The 21,254-nt window shown below is 41.8% G+C and overlaps 1 protein-coding gene across 8 annotated transcripts in view; it reads left to right on the forward strand.

The window, feature by feature from the left end:
* Window positions 1-15,921, forward strand: part of LOC116939920 (EF-hand calcium-binding domain-containing protein 4B-like) — a 53,540-nt gene extending 37,619 nt beyond the window's left edge. For 6 of the 8 annotated variants that reach the window (XM_076065331.1, XM_032948969.2, XM_032948968.2 and 3 more), the window contains 8 exons: window positions 505-626; window positions 3,571-3,754; window positions 5,090-5,225; window positions 6,679-6,760; window positions 9,497-9,611; window positions 10,936-11,043; window positions 12,111-12,187; window positions 13,969-15,921. In XM_076065331.1, the coding sequence (XP_075921446.1) occupies window positions 505-626; window positions 3,571-3,754; window positions 5,090-5,225; window positions 6,679-6,760; window positions 9,497-9,611; window positions 10,936-11,043; window positions 12,111-12,187; window positions 13,969-14,077 (933 nt within the window). In that variant the 3' untranslated portion in view covers window positions 14,078-15,921. The remainder of the gene's footprint in view (window positions 1-504; window positions 627-3,570; window positions 3,755-5,089; window positions 5,226-6,678; window positions 6,761-9,496; window positions 9,612-10,935; window positions 11,044-12,110; window positions 12,188-13,968) is intronic. The other 2 variants (XM_032948972.2, XM_032948971.2) reach the window with 2 other exon arrangements.
* The last annotated feature ends 5,333 nt before the right edge of the window (window positions 15,922-21,254 follow it).

The following is a 21,254-nucleotide window of genomic DNA, read 5'->3' on the forward strand; positions in this document are numbered from 1 at the left end:
GAGACAATTTCAACCGAGAATATGGATTCTGGCTTAGCAATCATTGGAAGGATTTGATAAACCATTTCGGGTCTTAATTGATTGTTCACGCTTACAGTGGCTTACAGACTGCATACATTAATTTTTCGTCTCCGCCCTTCCTCTTTTCCGAACATAGATGGACTCGTCCATCTATGTTCGGATGGACTCGTCCATCTAAACAAATTGTCAAATCGCTATCCGTGGTGCTAACGTTTAAAAAAATAAAATAAATACAAACCGCCACTTCTTTCAAATGTTCTTGCCGTTGGTTTTCACACCTGATGATGACTGCTTGTGTTGCAGTCGAAACGTCGTGATAATTTTTATGTTTTCTATATATATTATTATTTTATTGTTTCCCTTCGACGTGACTTTACCGAAAGAACCAAGAATATGAATCACTGCAGTCACGAAAGCTTTAAATCAAAAAGAGTAAATTATGTGATAAGAAAGTGCTGGACCATGATGTTTTTTCTCCCAAAGCAGGGCCGTTGCACGTGTCAATCAGGACACAAACCTGCCGCACCCATGGGAAACCACGCTCCTCTTGTGCGCGAGGGCTCCATCATTGGAGACTACCTGCAAGACAGCAAGTCTCCACGAAGGTGAGCAACTTAACAACAACCCGTCACTGCGCAACAACAAATAACACACGGCTTTCTATACAAAGGTACGCGATGTCGCCAAGGCGCACAAATCCCAAACGTCAGTTTTAATAATGCACAGTTCAAATATGTTGGAACAAATGTCAATCCATGTATTACTTCACCTTCTCCAAGCAATACAGTAATTAATGTACAGTGCGGTGAACATCTGCACATAAAGCCATTATGTAGGTGCTCTCTGATGCGACGTGAAGTGCCGTAGGCTTGATGACTGAAGGTCGTGGGACAGAGCCAGGTTTTACAGGCTTACTGGCTGAGAGTGTGTGTAACATGTGTGCTCGGCTGCACTCAGAGGTGAGTACACACACATGCAGATAACCACAGAGCTTTCTGGGGAAAGTGCTGCACGCGCGGCGCACGAGGGCATGGTGAAATTAGCGCCATGCCTGCCCACTTTTTGTACCCTCGGCGCTGATGTTCTAAATTCTGAAAAAAAATACTTTTCACGTAAGTAAATCCAAAACATCAAATTTAATAATGCACAATTCAAATATGTATTGAAATAATCCCAATCCATCTATTACTTAACTTTTCGAGAAATGCAGTAAATAATGCACAGTGCCTTGGGCATCATGACATGAAGCCATTACCTAGCCACACAATGCAAAAGTGAACAACATGATGTTCTATCATGTCTTCATCACAATCCTTTTATGGATATCAGCTGTTCAGTGCTGCTTTTTAAAGACAGCATTGTTTGAACATAAGAGGGGCTGTATCACATGTACTCTTTGAGCTTCATAAAGCCATCATGTTCACGTTCACTCATGGAGCTAGCTCCTTTCACCTTTGGCAATTAAAGATTTCAAATCTATGGCCCACGAATCATGCCCCGTGCCTGTCTTGTCACGACTATTTATAATGCATTTGGACGCACTGCCACATTATATCGTTTATAACTATCACAGTGCTGGGATGTATGATGTACTGCATATTGACATAACTATTTTGGTCTACATGTGTACACTGCACCAGGTACCAATTTAAGGCTGAGTTTCCCTAGGAGAGGCTCGGTGTTCCCGTCACCACCGATGATGGTAACCCTGAGCCAGTGCTAGCCATGGCCAGGAATTAAACTTAAGGCGCAGGCTAGCGTTAACCACATTACACATACACAAAAACCAACCCAAAACACACCCCAATCACATGCACTTCACATACAATTATACATATATAAAGACAAAGATCCCCCCTATAGCCTGTACCAGACTGTTGGGGCAAGTGCTGTTAGCAAGCACCTTTGAAAGCCAGCACGGCACACGAGGCGGCAGGTGGCCAACACCACGCCTGGCCGCCTTTGTCTCTTTTCCCAAGCTGTTAGGGGCCGTCCATAAATGACGTCACACACCTAGGGGGGGGGGGCAGACATTTGTGACGATGTGACGAGGGGGGGGGGGGGGGTTTGAGAAATGTGACGTCACATCAAAATGCGCAACTTTAAATAAATACAGACAACACGTTCTACTTAATTAAATAGACTTTTTTAATAAATGTTTTCTCCTTCAACATCAGTGTGCAGCGCCACATTAAATACGCACGACAATGACAATAGTTTGCATGTTTTATTTTCAAAATGTAAATATGGTTTTGGGGGGGGGGGGGCAGAGCTTCGTGACGTCATATTTGAGGGAGGGGGTCTGACTTTTTGTGACGCCGTGTGACGAGGGGGGGGGGGGGAAATCGTCCTAAATCGCGTGCCGTCATTTATGGACGGCCCCTAAGCAGATCTGTATAATCTTGGTACATTCAAGAAACTTGTTTAATTAAGCTATTGCACCCTAAATAGTGCGTTTGCTGCTGGTCTTTTGGTATTTTGGGCCTTTGAGTCTGTCCTTATAAATCCTGATGTTGAATAATCAGGGAAATAAGATTTACATTAAGTAGTCCCCCGTAGTCTCTTAAACACATCTGCCTCCTCGACTGGAACGCACGAGCTACGTTAAACGCTTTGTGCATACACTATCACACAATCACATTTCATTCACGTTCTGTAAAATTGTGGGGTAGAGCGGTGGTACTGTGGTTAGCTTACTTCATAATGAGCCTGTGACCCAAATATGATTCCCGAACACAGCTAGACAATAGTGTAATTTTGACTTAAAGCTTTCGTAACTGCAGGAATTCATATTATTTGGTCTTTCAGTAAAGTCACGTAGATAGGTTCAAAGAAAAACTTTGCGCTTTCACAGTCATTTCGCGCGCCGACCCCTTCGCTGCGGCTCTGCGATCTCCCATTAACATGCTAATCTCTGATTTAAAGCTACCGTGACTGCAGGGATTCATATTCTCGGTTCTTTCGGTAAAGTCACGTAGAAGGGAAACAATTATTTTTATTATTTTATTGTTTCCCTTCTACGTGACTTTACCGAAAGAACCAAGAATATGCGAATCTCTCTTTAACATGCTAATTTTTCACCTGCCAGCCCTTCGGGTTGGCTGCCCACCACTTACATTATCATTGGCTGCTGACATTTGGGCTACGCCCATTTCAAACCCTTATAAACAGTTTGCCTTGGAAGCTAACCCCCCTTTTCCTGAAGACGACCGCTTGTGTTACGATCGAAACATTGTAGTTTTTTGTTAGTTTCTTTGAACCTATCTACATGACTTTACCGAATATAGTGTAATTTTGATCCTTGAAAAATGTCAAGTTATAGACTTTGGGAAACAGTGGAAGCACCAACTAAGGGAGGCACAGCAACCATGTATTACCTCATTTGTTATTCACCACATTCTTTAATCATGTAAACACATTTCATTGCGATATCCCAAGTTTGGCCAGACTGTCAACCATAACAACCCTGCCTGCTAACGAATTGATGCAGCCAACTCATGCCAATGACATTTCTCCTGTGCCATCACCGCACTTTGTCCATCTCCACAGAAGCATTCTTTACCGACAAACAGCGGCGCAGAACGTTAACCAGTGCAGTGAGGATTCATCTACAGCTGCCATTGAGTCTCAGGTCCAGGTAGAGGACGATGAGGAGGAGGAGGAAGATGAAGCAGAGTCCACTGGAGGCCTGCCAGGGACGCCGCGCGGATGTCCAGCAGGCAAAGAATACCAGGTGCCACAAAAGCTCACTTGTCCTGGTTTTTCTCGCATCAACACTCTTTCCGGTAGCTGTCCTGGGAAACACTAAATGCCTCCGTTTTTTTTGCAGTTAAACACTCAAGACAACCCATGTTCGTGTAGTTATCGCCATAATAATAGGGTTTTCCCTCTTTTTTTCTGGCAACAAAACTGAAACCTTTTTACAAGGATTCATGTCTGCATTAACCACAATACCTGCAGTCAAAATGCAAAAAAAACATACTATGATAATATATGCATTGTCCTTGAAACTGATTGGTCCACACCAAGGGACGGCTTTCTTTTGAGCCTTGACCCAATTGGTGCTCGACCAGATGACGCCAAAAGGCGTACAGCTCAAAGACAATGCACTATCAAAGTAATGAGGGCTTGGGGTGAGCATCTACATCATTAGACCTCCTTTGCCAGTACCAAAATATAATAATAGGGTGTTTCTCCTTTTTTCTGGCAACAAAACTGAAACCTTTTTATGATGATTAATGTCTGCATTAACCACAATACCTGCAGTCAAAATGCAAACAAAAATCATACTTTGATAATATATGCACTGTCCTTGAAACTGAATGGTCCACACCAAGGGACGGACGGCTTTCTTTTGAGCCTCGACCCAATTGGTGCTCGACCAGATGACGCCCATATACTGTACAGTATATGTGTAGTGACTGGCTTGGAGACATAACTTCTTAGAGGCAGTTCTTTAAATAACACCGAGCACACTTTGTTCAATACACACCCTACACTGTTACACACTCTCCTCTGTTTCTCGCTTATACGCAACTCTACGCTGGTTTCTAGCCTACACACAATGCTAGCCATCTGACACTGATGGCGCTGAACTAAGACAGCCAACTACTGTCTAGCGGCGCAATATCAGATGACGACAGTGATGAAGGCAGAGAGACGACAGCGATGATGGTGACGATCTTCAACAGCAATGACAGGGATCCCAGTCCAAACGACAGCCCTGAGGTCCCCTCCTGGGACCCCTCTTATACTCTCAGCGTGGCCTGGCTTCGCCCCGGCCACGCCCCCTTCTGGAACCTACGAGCGGGTTCCCGATGTGCCCCTTCCGTAACTTTCCCCAGATCCCTCTCGGGTCTATCACGTGGCCTGCTGTCAGTCAGGGCTGCTACAAGCTGCAGATCTCCTTCCCTGCCAGCAGCCAGTGCTATGCTGCTAAGTGACAAATTCTATGTTACTACATACATAAAAAAAGAGTAACGAAAACACATGCACAAGGATTATTTGAAACGTACAATTACCAGCTCGTCAAATAGAAAACAAAAGGTGCAATCCTTCGGTTTCACAGGAATTAGGGTGTGGACAGATGCCACCTGACCGGATTTTCAAGGTTGTTCTTGTTGGTGAGTCTGGCGTAGGGAAGAGTTGCTTCATCCAGCAGCTCTGCCAGAAGCGCTTTCTTCCCGGCATCTGTGCCACTATTGGTAAGGCCATCTGCATCATTAAACATTCTGATGTCACGCCACTTACGGAATGCTATCAATTGCCAACTGACGCAACTAAATGGTAGACCATATTCTTTGGGTCTTTCGTTAAAGCCACGTAGATAGAAAAAATGACAAAAATCTAAATCACGACGTTTCGATCGCAACACAAGCAATCGTTCACCTGAAGACGATTGCTTGTGTTGTGATCGAAACGTCGTGATTTAGATTTTTGTTATTTTTTCTCTCTACATGGCTTTACCGAAAGACCCAAAGAATATGAATTCATGCAGTCACGAAAGCTTTAAGTCAAGATTTAAATAGTAGACCTTCACTGTTTGAAAACAAAAGTGTTTATTCATGTATTTATGGTATCACCGTATATTTGCTGCTTACCAGCCTCCTATGGAAAGCTTTACTTCAAAAACTTCACAACGGGTCATGAGTCCTTTTCATGTCAGCACAGAAGCCTGTGTACGGATTTTGAGCTCGCTGCTACTCTGCTAAATCCATTGCCCTACGCATGTCACATGCAGGGCAGACATAAAGGGGCTTTTAGAGAAATTGGAGCGTTACTTTAAATGGTTTTCGAAATCATCCTCCTGGATGGTAAAGAAATAGTAAAAGAAATACGATAACTCCAAGAAACACTTGCGAACGTTATCACATGTAAATATAAAATTGCTGAAACGTAAAGTTCAGCAGCCTGATTCATTGCTATCTTTGACCCGAAGGTGAGGTTGTGACGCAGTGGTTAGTGCACATGCAGTGAACCGAGCGACCCGGGTTTCATTGCCAGCCATGGCTGATATCTGTGGTGAGTGATATTTGGACTGGTAGTGGCCCAACTTTCCCTTACCAACCACACCGTTGCGACGTATAATCAAACAGCCCCTATGACGAGGAATGCTTGGGGATGTCTGCATCCAGCAGTGGATTGGCAAGGGCTTGCGCATTTCTCAAGCTGAGATATTTTGGAAAAGAGAAGGGCTTTCAGTTGGAGATATTTCAGTAGCATGTCACGGTCATTTTCTCGAAAAGAAATGCTGACAGGACCATGTAAAATTCTGTGTGAACATCAATACATATTGATTTATGTTTTTGTTGCCATAGATGTGAAGTGTTTGAAACTGTCGTTTAAAAATAAATCAATTGGAATAAAAATGAACATGTCAGTATGTGTATGCATACAATGTGCTACGCATATTATGAGCAAACAAATGACTAATTACCCTTTTGATCTTCATTTAAACTGTAATAAACATGCTTTGTCAACTTAATTTCACAGCAAAATTTCACTCAATTGTAAATATTTGGGAAAATGTATGTTCTCCTTGTTTTACATTGTCACAGGGCCATGTTTTAGACGATAGTGCTTGTTTAGAGGATGTCACGTTGGCCACTAACCGACTTTGGTTGAATTTCTCATGACAACATTCCGCGTGATCGGCAGGAGTGGATTACCACATCAAGACCCTCACCGTGGGAGATTTTCGTATCGCTTTGCAGCTTTGGGACACAGCAGGGCAGGAGAGGTAAGTCAATGGCTCTGCCAGCTCAGTACAACGTCGCATATCCGACTGTCACATATCCGCCATGACCGATTTAACCGCCCGGTACGGTATTTTTTGTATAGCGCAACTGTCAATTTCTACAGATCTTCACACGTGGGGCCCCTTCACACGCAGCAATGTAATCGTAATCTTGCGTACTTTAACTTACGTCTAACATATAGGAGAGCATATTCTTGGTTCTTTCCTTAAAGTCACGTAGAAGGGAAACAATAAAATAAAACAATATTGTTTTATATTTTTATTTTATTGCTTCGCTTCTACGTGACTTTACCGAAAGAACCAAGAATATGAATCCCTGCAGTCACGAAAGATTTAAATAAATAAAAATATAGGAGAGCATTTGTGAGCATGAGAGATCTAAGAGAGAGGCATAGAGAGAGAGAGAGACAGAGTCGAAATAACAGCTGACGTATGCAGGTTGGATGGAAACATCACAGTCAGTTAAGACTTTACCTGGTTAATAACGTCCTTCCAATGATTGCTCAGTTTGTACCCATCCTCTCGGTTAAAGTTGTGTCTGTGTTTATATATCTGGAACAAATCTCTGAAGGGAGCCGGTAGGTTTGCAGAGTACCTCCGTCTTGGAAAAATCAATTTCGTGTGAGCCCACAGCATTAAAACAATGATCAGCAATGGCAGAGGTATTGGTCTTACCGTGTTTCAGATCCGCCTTGTGTTCACAGACACGATCCGTACATGTCGTTTCGTTTCCCCAATATAACTGCGTCTGCAACCACAGCTCAGTTTGTAGACACCAGGGTATTGCATGTCAGGAATCACATCATGGATTTTGTGTACTTTATTGAAACGATTTGTGCTTTATTTTAGTCCAGTAACCTATTTACGCATGCTCTCCCTAATTTTCTATGGATGTTCAATTATTGAACCTTTTGACACGTACCCGCCTATATACCAGTCCCTCGTGAGTCGGATATGAGACGTAGGATTGCAAATAGTATTAAAATTGCCAAAAGCTATATTACCCCAACAGTCTGATCGAACAATCATTACTTTAATAGCCTCACACTTTTAAATATTTACACAGGCTATGAAAAGGTGATGGAACCTGACAGAGTGTAATTGTTAGCACACAAGATTTGCATTCCAGAAGTCGCTGATTCGATCTCCCAGCTCGGAAATTAAAACTAATCCTCGCACCTCTGTCCATGCAGTTGTTTAAATGAATTCGCCAGAGTCAATCGGCAGCACGTGCGTGTGGTGAGGTAGAGTATGGATGCTGCGACTTCTTTCAAGATGTCTAACCAGTGTGGAAGAGTAGACCACGATAACCTCAAAAGCTCTGTTTAATGGAGGCCCTTCTGCCGCTGGTGGCGAGAGAGCTCGCAAATTTGCAGGGCTGTACCTTTTAGCAATATTATCAAATTAACCTGACAGTATGGTCACATACTCTTGGGTTTTTCGGTCAAGTCACGTAAATAAAATAATAATAGATCACGTGACTTGACGGAAAGACCCAAGAGTATGAATTCCTGCAGTCACGAAAGCTTTAAATTAAGTATGCTCACATTTTTTACATTGCCATAATTTAACATTTGCACATGGTTTCAAGGGGTGGGGAATTTCACATGAAGTGTACAAATTAAAGTATAGCATATTAGGAGTGTAACGATGCATCGATTAAGTTTACCATGCACGCATCGAAATGGGTACGTCGTAATCAGTTCTTTGTAAAGTGTGTATGCTGTAATTTTATGGGTTTTTGTGACCCTCCAGTCAGTAGAGGACGTGACTACATCCCCTACAGATTCTTAAATCAACTTCCGACCCTGCGTTGCAACGATTAATTGAATACCAAGTGGGGAAAATCTATACGCGCTGACTATATACCATTAGTAAATGGTTTAGAATAAAGGTCATTGCATTTGTAGCATTTTATTCGTTTGTTGACATTGAAATGTACACTCTTTGGTTCTTTCGGTAAAGTCACTTTCGATTACCTGAAGTAATGGGGTTGGGGGGGGGGGGGGTGCCCTGGGTGGCCTGGATAATGTAATAAAAAACAGATAATCATATGAAACTTAGGACATAAAATGCACTGTATTTAATGTTTGCCTCTGTAGAGTGGGGGTGAAGACATAGAATGCTCTTGGTTTTTTGTTATTATGTATTAAAGTAATATGTTAATTTGCTGACATCTCTGCATTCACGTGGACTTAGTCGCTGACCCTCGATGAGTGAGGAGCAGCGAATAATTTAACGAGTTCACATAAAAACATATGTCAACCCCGGAAGCATGGTTAATAGGGAAGCCAGATAATCTGCTCGTGGATAATAAAGAGTACTACTGTACTTTATTTCCTCGATGGATTTGTATGTATGTTGAACTTCTTTCGCACCGTGCGTAGCCAACCGTGCTAATCATAACATTGAATCCCACGATTGTAATAGCACAGTACTCAGATATGGCAGAAAGGGAAATCAGAAGCTTAAATAATATAAAAGTCATAATTGATTTGAAGTTCTACCAGTTTATAATGTTGGTGGAATAAGTGCTTTAATTTACAAAAAAGAGTAAGTCTGTCCATAACGTTGATCAATACTTTCAGAACTGCAGTAGTGCAATGGAGTACCGAATCATTCAGCCTCTGCTGCAACTTGCGATGACTTCTATCCTCAAACATTGATCTTAACTTTCATCATCTTCATCTACCCATTATTTGTTGTTGCTCTTTGCAGGTTCCGCAGTATCACCAAGCAGTACTTCCGCAAAGCAGATGGTGTGCTGGTGATGTACGACATAACCAACGAGTTTACCTTTAAATCCGTACGGAACTGGATCATCAGCCTTCAGGTACGTTTTAGTTGTAAATTTTGTAATTTCCCCACAATTGTGTTCCGATTTCAGCTATCGGTGTCACGTCACAAGATTAATTATCCACTCAGATTTCTCAAAGAGCAGTGCAGGCCATGTGTTAGAGAATGGTCTGCAGAAGTGGACATCACAGAGCTACCTCTGAGATCCCTTCAAGTGACATATAATTCACCCTCATTGCGTAAAAATTAAATATGAGTTAACATGTACAATTATTTTTAGCTCGTGTCGAATTTTACAAGTCAAATATAGAAGATGTTTTCCTTTTTAATTGGCCATTTTCTATATTTCAACTGTTAAAATGTTGCATTAAAAATGCGTACAACACATTTTTAATTCCAGCACTTGCGTAATACTGAATGAAGATCCAGGCTAAGAAAGTGTTAATTGGCTATACGGTGCAGGTACATCAACAAAATTTCCGAATTCACTGGGTGGTTTACTTGATAATACTGTGGGAGCGGTGGGGAATTGTGCATCCCTCACACAAAAAATTCATGAAGTGGACCCTTCTTTGCCTGTTTTCGTCGACGACATGAAGAGAAAGACTGAATGACTAAATGAAAGCCACAGACTTACAATGTGACTAAAATTCCACAGGTTGTCGTTGAGTATACAAAGACTATAGTGTTATATTTTAAAAAAAAAAGTTTTGCTGGCTGGCTGGTTGCCTGGCTACCTGGCTGGCTGATGCATGGGTGACATCACTGCTCACACCTGCATGATGCTGTCAACTGCATCCCACAGGGTTGAGCGGGTTTGTGCATCATGCTGACGTTACACCACCTCCCCACCCACCCTCCATGCTGGTTGTGTATCCCATAAAAACGCGTGGCAAGAGCTAGTTATTAATAAAAAAAACCTTGTGTGGCACATCAGGAATGGACTACTCTTTTAATTATTTCCTGGTGCAACAATAAAGTGTGCTTTTGTGAAGGCCCTTATGTGCTGGGCAGTACATCAATGCACGTGTGTACACCAGCATGCGATACTGAGTAGGGCCTGTAGGTGTCTGGCAGGGTTGTTGAGTAACCTGACTTGTACACCAGTCACGTGGTTAACGGCGACTCGGTTGAGGATTGCTGTGTGACACCACGTGCTGTTGCATTTTACCGACTGACCACAATAAATGTGTTTGCCCTCGATTTGGAGCACCTGCCCACGTCCTTCATTTTGAGTGTGCAACAGTTGGAATAAATGAACCCTGCTTCATCGACTTTAGCGTTCAAATCCATCGGGCCAACGTTGGTACAACGTTCCATGTTTACTGGTGAGCTGAGTCCGTGCTGCTGGTGTCTTGCAGGAGAAGGTGGAGGAGGACGTGGTCGTGTTTTTGCTCGGCAACAAAACGGACGCGGTGGAGGACGAGGGCCGTCTCGTAAGCACCGCGGAGGGCAAGAGGCTCGCTGAGGTAGGTAAATGCTCAATCGGCCAAAACAGCGAAAACTCGATCACTTCTTACACAACCAGAGTGCAAATCACAAACATTCACTGAAACCCGAGTGCACATCCAGTCTCTCCTGACTTGGTTCAACGTCTGTATATTTGTTTAAATAAATGTTGTGCACGATCAATTATCATTGTTATTTTTATAAGTAGTAAATTGACAAAAAAAGGATCCGATTTATTGTGTACGTATAATTGAGGGCATGATTTATAACCAGCCAATGACTTACAAGAAAGAGTTATATATATCTTAGCCTTCTCTCGATGTCAACCACCAATGTCACCTTGCCCTCATGAAGATGTAAGCTGTCACTGCATTTATTTATGTTCTCGATGGAAAAACAATGTTGAGGGCAAATGGTAATTATACATGTAAAAACACATTTTTTAAACAGAGCATGGTCACTTTTACCCCTCATATTGAATTGCAAGAATATATTTGTCCACAGTGAGAGACTTTTAACTAACATTAATTAAATTTGTCCATGCTTACTTTTTCATACTCTGCATGATTTTACACTTAAATGCTGATTACTGATGGTGGAGACTCGTGTTCAATATTGGCAGGGCTCAAATGCACTACTCTGATCTTGAGCTTTCTTATTAATTTCACTATACGTACCCCATTCCTATAAGTCATAGAACAGCCTTTTTTGCATCTTGGCCTATTTCACATCATCCGTTCTCCCAGAAGCCCCTTCATTAAACTTTCACTTCTAAAAATGTGCCCAATCCACATATATTTCCTTTTATGGAGTGTTCTAATTAGTCTTCCCTCCTCCTAGGCCTGTTCTAGAACACTGTGGTTCACCCTTCTGACGTGATATTTAAAACGTGGGAAGCGCTTTAGATGGTATTTAGTGAACGTGAACCGTTGAATTAACGTTGGACCAATGGTGGTCCAACAATTAAACCACATTACCAATGTTGGCCCAACGTTGCATGTTTTCATGGGATGCTGCAGTGGCTGAGTTTGCAATTTCCCTGTTCAATGCCGGTCGTGGTTTCTTGTTGAATCTGTTTACCTTCCAGGAGTACGGAGCAGTGTTTTACGAGTGCAGCGCGAGACTGGCACTGAACATAGAGGAACCCATCGCGCACATGGCCAGGTGAAACAAACTAACAGGCATGAACATGGCTTGTACTGTGGGGACGATAATGTGCTGAGATGGTCCTACAATTGCATGCTACAAGGTGGCATGCATAGAGGGAAGTACAGTAAGTCGGTTGTCAGCCTGGAGAATTCAAGTGTTATCTCTTTGTGGCTAAGTTGGGTAAATTCCCAAGCAGCTCAGACACTTTGAGGCTTTCCTGAGTAATTATACATGAACCAAACAAAATAATGATTCATATTACCTACGTTGTTAAAATATGTTAACCTGAAATTAGCCATATTCACACACACACACTGCAGTGGAATAATCAAATAGCCCCATTAACGAGACAATGGTGATCACTTAATAACCAATAGCAATCATCATTGCCATTGCAAGGCTTTGTGAAGCCTACTATTACAATAGTGACATAAATTTAACTGCTTGACATTGGGAAATTGGCAGAATGTCACGTAAAATAATAAATATTAACCCCCGTTTCTATACCAGTTTTAAAAACCTACCTTCATTATTTAAAGGTTCCAATGTCATGACTACTTGGATTGCCTAAGCCACAAGCCAATTATGGGAAGACTAAATTGCGGCTCTGTCCCGATTAATTGAACAGTTTTGGCCTTGGCTTGTTCTTGCAATTGAAAATATTCAGCCTTAGTCTGGCCCTTAGCAATTACCCTTTATAGTACATAACACTGGCCCAGAGGTTGTCCTTTGTGATAAACATAGTACATGTGCATTAGGGTGGAGTGGTGGCACAGTGGTTTGCACACTCTACCACACACTCTGCGATCGAAACACATTGGTCACTTGGCGCTGCATTAAAAATAAAATTATATAATAGGTGACATTTCGGGGAACGGCGGTCTCAGTTCAATTCATGTCCATGGCTACAACCAATGATATTTGAACTGGCCCTGGCTCCCTCCCCTTGCTTCACCAACCCACACTGACCAGCTGGAAGTATGAGGCTCAAACAACCTCCATGAGCGACGCCATGCGTGGAAGCCTTCCTGCAGCAGTGTTTTGACACCGGACTGTAAATTACTCTTTCATCAGTATTAATATTTTGGTTTAAAGCTTTCGTGACTGCAGGGATTCATATTCTTGGTTCTTTCGGTAAAGTCACGTAGAAGGGAAACAATAAAATAATAAAAATATAAAGCAATGAAATTCTCACGACGTTTCGACTGCAACACAAGCATTCATCATCAGGTGTGAAAACCACAGCAAGAAAATTTGAAAAAAGTGGCGTTTTTTTTTAACGTTAGCACCACCATGAACAAACTGCCAAATCGCTCTTCGTGGTGCTAACGTTAAAAAAAACCGCCACTTTTTTCAAATTTTCTTGCTGTGGTTTTCACACATCTGATGATGATTGCTTGTGTTGCAGTCGAAACGTCGTGAGAATTTTATTGTTTTATATTTTTATTATTTTATTGTTTCCCTTCTACGTGACTTTACCGAAAGAACCGAGAATAGTATTAATATTCTTATATAAATGGGATCATGACGCCAATGATTCAGAGCTTAATAAAATTTTGCCATAGGTAACAGGTGTGCGTCGGAGCTTCAAATCTGCGAATACAAAATCTCTATCGCAGAGCATTTTATATTTTTCCTTCATGTACAATATATCGATGTGTTGTACAAAGATACACACGGTAGTTTTCAACACTTTATTTCATACATTTCTTCAGATAGTTCTCAGTCCATGCCTTTTAAATATTTGTTTGTTTGATTGGGCACCGCGATGATTCTGTGCCTTGCTCTCCTTACAGGTTACTTACGGAACAGGAGGACAGGCACAAGGAGAAGGTGCTGCACCTGCCAGAAAAGTTTTCCGGAGTGAGGAGGCAAAGCGAGAAGAAAAACCAGTGCTGTGCTTAGCGCGCCACTCTGGCAGTTGCATCCGGCGTGAAAATGTGGCTGAATAAACCCCCAGCGTGTGCAGCTGCTGTTTATTCATGGCGTTAACCGTAAATTTAACGCAAATGTTCTAGCTACGGGTGTTTAAGTGCAAGGTACGTGTAACGTCATATGATAGTGCACAAATGCATGTGGCAATAATGGAACAAATTCGGCTCAAGTGTTGGTGGCGTTCGCCGATGCAGTACGTGATAGGGTTGTAACGATGTATGAACAATATGATAAATCTGCGGTATGACTCCATCCATGAAAATGTTAATTGGAAGGCGTTCCAATTATAGGAGCTATCGGCGACTTTACAGATCCTGCAGAAAATCGGAGTCGTGGGTAACAGGTCCGCAGACAGCAGTTTTACTGTACAGTATTTTGATTTGTATATGCTTAAATTAGTTATTGCGAACCCCTGCAATCACTCGAGGCATTTACATTAATAGCACTCGTCAAAAACAAATTGATCCTTATATTAAATTATGAGATTGTAATTCATTTAATTTCTGGGTAAATGGAGAGAATCGTTACACCCCTTGATATTTGCCATAGGATCAAGGAAGAACATATTTCTGCCGCAAGCAATGTTTGAGCATAGGTTTAACTTATTTTTTTGACTAAAATTAAGCTTGTTAAGTATCGCTTTACAGTTGGTTTAGCATTCATCTGAAGTCACAGCTAGTGCAGGACTGTACGTAGTTTGCTCACAGTATTAATTCACATGCCTTGCTGGTTCAAGTCAATGTTGTTTTGTCCAATGCAGTGTAAGACAAAAAAAAGGTTTCTCCTTCTAAAACAGCACGATAAATTAAAGATGTATTTTTTAAAAAAACGAGACTGAAAATGACTGCAATTTGCTATTTTGTTGAAATATTGTTGTCTCAATGTTACCGGTTTGCGTTGTAACCAGTGTTTGTGTATATTTGTTTAAAATCAATTTGAACAAATTTTGTACATGTCCAGCCTATTATGTAAAATCCACGTTAAGACGAGGGCCTCCCCATTCCTTGCGGGCCAGCCATGAGGGGTATTTTGACCATACTTCATGCTGGTCAGTGTTGGTTGGCGACGGTGGGAACAGTGCAGAACAGTGGATTTTTATATAGTGACCCCTACTGCCCACAATGCCTATTACAGTCTTTATTTCGTATGGCTGATTGAGGTGCAGAGCAACGGCTACAATTTCACATTCACGTGGTCGAGCCAGATAACCGCGTCAAGAGCAGCGGAGTGTATCTCCATCGTATTTGTGGATCGTACATTGTTCTGGATGATCACAGTCGCACAATGGAGAGTTTTTAAATTTCCATTTGTACATCAAGTATCCGCATCTGCCATTGGTTAGTGCACATACGATTTAGGGTGGACCTAAACCCAAGGATTTTCTGCGTTAGATCTGTCAAAAGGTGTTTGTGAGGTCTTTTGAACTCCATTCAGTTCTCCAGGCTAAATCAGGGTTGAATTCACATTGTTTAAGGTAAAGCGCATGGGTGCAAATGGGCTTGCGTGACTTCAAGCAATAACGAGAGATGTTATTGAGGTAGTGACCACCATACACCTGCATGGTGGTCACCCATCTAAGCACTATGCCGGCGAACCCATCCTAGACTATCAAGACATTATGGGTTAGAGTAGCCATCGGGACCAAACATTTGAACAATGAAACTATTAACAAGTTTAAAGTTCACAAAAAATAACTCTTAGCCATGTGAAACATGAATTATACAATTGCTGGCGAGAAAGTATGTCCATGTAACAATTTATTTTACATATTTTGCTCACTCCAAACCATTAGCCAATAAAGATTGAGAAAGCTAGTTGTAATGCGTCTTGTGTAAGGCATACTTCTATTGCTGGAAACTAACCAAATCCCTCTAAAACCACCACACGAGCTTTCCACACGAGCAATCGTGCATCAAATTCCAACCTTGATGTGTGCTTCTGTGGTAGCTCAGTTTGCTGTAACACCACTCCCAAGATATCTATAGGTTATCATGGATAGAACCCTGATCTTCAAGCCCCACATAAAATAGATCTGTAAAAAATAACAAATCAATAATGTCCTTGGTATAAAAAAAAACTTGTAGGAACGACCTGGGGCATCTCAGCTGATGTGCTGCAAACTGCTCTACTCAGAGTATCGTTCTCCTGCCTGGACTGAGAGCTCGTACAAAAAAACTTTGAGATGCACAATTTATTAACGCAATGCACATCATTACCGGAACACTGATACCAATCTCCCGACTCCCTGTTCTGGCGAACATTCGACCACCAAATATCCACAGAGACATGCAAACTGTAAAGGGAGTTTACACGTGACAACTACCTACCCATCAACCAAGACCTCAACAGTGTCTCTCTCCCAACTCCAGTACTGTCACCATCCAATAATCTCACCCAGATCAGGAAGATCTCATTCCAAACTTGAACATCGCACCTTCTAAGGTTTGAGATTTCTCAAAGACACTGGTGTAACCATCAACCGCAACAGCACATCAACAGGCTGCTGTGCACATCATTAATGGACAACCAAAGGCACACCACAGTGCGAATGTGGCCATGTAACTCAAAACATGGACAATGTATTAATTCACTGCAGTCTGCACTCAGAGCAGGAGGAGGGGTAGCAAAACTAGAGGAACTCTTTCCTGAATCCCTCCCGTAGCTATCACATCTCAACATTGGCATTTAGCTCCTGAACATGTTGCCATCATTAGCAACAATAGAATAGTGTAAAAGCCGTATGGTTTGAAATCTGTACCTTCCTCTTGCGTTGCATTGAGGTTTCACGAGGATGAATGGCAATTAAAAAAATATTAATTTTAGATTCTAGAATTGATAGCCTCTACGGGGAGGGTTTTCAAATATGAATTTGCCTAATTGTTGTGCTTCTATGAATACTTGTCTTTCCATAATTTGGTCACTGCAAATACAGATTAAACGCTGTATTGTTCAAATATAAAACATGCGTATATGCAGACGTTGCAATATATTCACAAGAGATTCAATAAAATAAATATAAAATATTGAGTCTAATACCATAGCGCCATCTGCTGCACATAATCTCGTGATACAGCGTTTTGTACACGCATGCCATTACTTTTTTTACTATGAATCTGTTAACTAAGCGATGGCTTGTTTAAGGTAGCTTAGAGTAAACACATCTACAACATGTGTACATTCAAAACACACACATGAAACACTCAACGGCAGTTGAAACAATGGCCACGTTTTTTTAAATGAATGTCCCAGCCTCTGTCCACCCAGCAGTATAAACTGGCGTCGAAGGTGACAGCTTTGACGCAGCCAATTCTGCTAAGTGAGAAAACAAGACGAATGCTGCTAACGCGGCAACCGAAAACATCGATCTCTCGGTCTCCAGAGCAACAACACAAGCCACAACGGCCCTTTCCAGAACAAAACAACACGCCAGAAAGGCCCTGGGACAAGGATCCTCCAAATGAACATTGAGGGACTCGTTCTGGGCGAAGTGGGATGGTCTCTCGCCATCGTAATGAAAACCCATAACATTGATGTCCTGACGCTCCAAAAGAAAACCATGTCTTGGATGCCCTACATGCTAGTCGCGACCACCACCACCAGCACGGGGTACATCAGTTGTTCATTTAGAAAGTTTGCATGTGGTGGGTAAAATATGGGAACACCGACCTCTTCCAAGACGTCTGGCCAGGTTCACGAGAGCAGGCCAAAATAGTCTAGAGGCACTCTTGAGAGGTCCATCTGGTGTAGGCCCGTCAGGGGTGTAAGCATGCAATTGCAGGGCTGCACTTTTTCCTCTGCCCTTCAAATATGTAGGATCAAATGTGTGATAAGTTTAACATGACTTTTAACAAGAAATGGGTTTCAAGAGAGTGATATGCTGGCCAAAAGCAATTTGTCAGCATACACGGTTAAGCAACGTTACGAGGCATTAAATCACAGCAGTTTGCAGGTAACCTAAGCTGTTTCAAGAATTACATTTTCTCATAAGCAAAAAAGCAAGCTTGTTGATATACAGTACTAAATTACTTAATTACATTTTTTTACACGTAACATGTTGCAATTCGTTTTTAAGTACAACGTACTATTCAAATACATTTGCCAATATTTTGATAAGCAGGTAGGCTAACTCGTAGTACTTTTAAGCTTGCTACAATGCCTCTTTATCATCCCAGATCCTGTCAGGTCTGATTGCTAAAACATGATTTGTACAACTGCGCGGGGTACATTTTAAAAAATATTTCTCACCACGAGATATAAATGTAAACAGCAGCAGGCGAAATGGCGAGGTGAAGGACAAATTGTTCACCTTGACTGTTTGTAAGTCAATCTCCTAAAAGCATCACAAATGGGAAAGTCAGGCTTTTGATAACTAGCACACAGCAATAACGTTTTTGTTATTCGGCAATTACACTTTCATTTATTGACATAAAGGTGCAGAACGATTATAGTTTTGTTGTGTGGCGAATGGTTATCACACTGGGCAATGCAGAAGTTGCCAGCTCGATTCGATCCGATCTCTCGGGTTTACAGTTGAAACAATAGACAATTCTCTTAACCCTTCCCAGCCCCCGTCTCTGTCCACTCAGTAGTGTTCATAGATAGACAACTTATTTGATTGGTAGGTCACGTGTAGTGGGGTAAAGTGTGAGTATTCCCACTTCTTTTAAGACATCTGCCCAGCGTGAATAGGCAAAACATATCCTCTAGATGGACTTTCTGGAGTTTCGTCTAATTGATGGCCTTTCGGCCAGCAGCGTCATAAGTAATTGCAGGGCTGCACATTTGCTGTCTTGAATCAATGTTGATTACAAAGGGACCTCACCTTCATCATGCAAGAGTTGGGGTCGACAACGATCAGGAGAGACGTTTATGGTGTTATCACCAATAAATACGACATGTCAAAACCATACCCCCACGTGAATAACTTATGTGTCACCCATACAAGGGTGGCCGGCCTGCATGCCACCACTCATAAAATGAGGCCACATTTAAAAGGGGCAAGAGGACCTAACCACATGCCCACTTCTCTCATGTGATAATGTGGCTGGTAACACACGAGGCAGTAAGCCATGTGAAAGTACACGGCTGACAAGTGTCCACGTGTATTGTACGTGAAATTTGAAAATGGGAAACACACATTTACTGCACCATCGCCAGTGAGATTTGCTTGCAATTGCTATTTAGATATTTATATGTATCATCTCCTACGGCAGTGATCTACAGTACGTTGTTGCCCAATCTTAAAAAAATGAAGCTGCCAGGTGTTTATGGCATATCAGATAATAAATTAAATGTATAAATGTCACAACCCAGGGTTAATAACGAAATTTAGTACATGAGCACAACAGGTGTAGCAATGCACTCACATATTACAATTTTGGTATTTCACAAAACAAATTCTGACAGTACTTTAGAATAGACAAACAGTCAAGACGATTAATATAAATACAGTACAAACGCTACAACAGGGTAACATTAACTGCTTTAACATATTCACGTTTGTGATACTCTACAAGATACTTATGAAAGAAAATTAGGCGCCATCATTAATCAGCCAATTCATGTTCAAACATGAGAACACCATTATATGTTACTTTGGAGAAAATTGTTTGCCAACTTTGAATGAGTAAAGTATTAGTTTTCCTTTGCCAATCATCTATCATGTGCAAATACTACTACAGTATCCACATCCTTCCAATGAACTGTTCACAGCACAATGAATGCACCATCTGCTAGACTCCAAGCATTAGTCCGTCTTTGTGCTCATCAACAGCATTTCCAATGTAGCCAGTGGGTTGTATGTAAGCACCGTATGTTGAACTTCTTTCGCACCGTACCTAGCCAACCGTGCTAATCGGAGGTGCGTGTCAATGCTGTTACGCACAACACTAACCGTGCGCGTTCTGTGGGCGCCCATCTCTAAACTACACAATGTAATTCATCCTGCCGTGTGTAGAACAGAGCTGTCTAAATCAAACACACGAATACCTTCAGGCCATCTGCAATGTTCACACTCAGACTCCAGGAACAAATCGACATTGCCATTTTGCTCCAGAACACATTGCCATACATATCGCTGGAATATGTACCCTAGGAGCAAACCACGGTGGTGTGATGTATTCTTCCTCGCCGGGGATGCAGGTGGCTCATGGGTTCGGCTGTATATTTGGAGTTTGCGTGCCTCTTTCTAAACGTGTGTATAGATAATTTCGCTGCTCTAAATTTCCACACAATAAGCCACTTTGTTGAGCTATATAATTTGTGGCCAGATATATTATTGCGTTTTTGTATTCCTTGTGGTTGTGACTTTGTGACCTGCCCCTAATGGACATCTGTGAAAGAGAGCTTTGAAGCTCATCGGATTTCTCCAGCATAAATACAGATTCTGTTCTGATTTTGAGTAAGCGACGCCACGTGGGGTTAGGAAATAGCAGTGCAACAGTAGAAGTCTACCATATCTATTATGGTGGAATAGGCTTCAGGTGAAAGCACGTGTGGTCAGAATCAGAAGTTTATTTCCTGAGTAAAGCCTTTTAAGCTAGGAAGTTATTTTTTAAAGGGTGACTGGGGCCGGCATAAAACATCAAAGAATTCCAAAAATATAGATAAAAAAAACGTCATAGCATTTATGTTGTAAAATGACATTGACACTTGACCTTGAGTGATTTTAATAGTTTAAATGAGGACAGAGAGGGCAGAATGGAGTAGCCAAGTAACAAAACTCGGTGGTCCCAAAACTTTCGGGGCAGCTACATAAAATGCTTTTGCTCTAAATTGTGTAGGAAATCAGGGAAACATGAACACTATGAATAGACAATCAGATGCGCGTCTCAGACTTTTAGTATTGTTTAAGGGTGATGGCAGGTCAAACAAATAAAGAGCGAACGTTTCTTCTCACGTCCAAGGGCACATTGTGTGCGCATGGACGTTGAAGCCCACAAGCAGTGAGTGGCGTTTTTTTGCGTTTAATATTCACATTCAGGGCTTCAAGTTCATGCGGAGTGCTCTGCTCCGGAAAAATATTTCCTCGGATTTGTCGTGGACGAGAGGGACCTCGGTTTCGGTCAATCATTCCGGAGAGCTGATCCACAACGATCCACCTTAACACGTTGTCGTTTCACTGACCTTTTGCAATAAACACTGGGGG

Source organism: Petromyzon marinus, chromosome 7 (assembly GCF_048934315.1).
Source record: "Petromyzon marinus isolate PM22_M1 ecotype Great Lakes invasive population chromosome 7, UKy_Petmar_22M1.pri1.0, whole genome shotgun sequence".
In the NCBI taxonomy this organism is placed as follows: domain Eukaryota; kingdom Metazoa; phylum Chordata; class Hyperoartia; order Petromyzontiformes; family Petromyzontidae; genus Petromyzon; species Petromyzon marinus.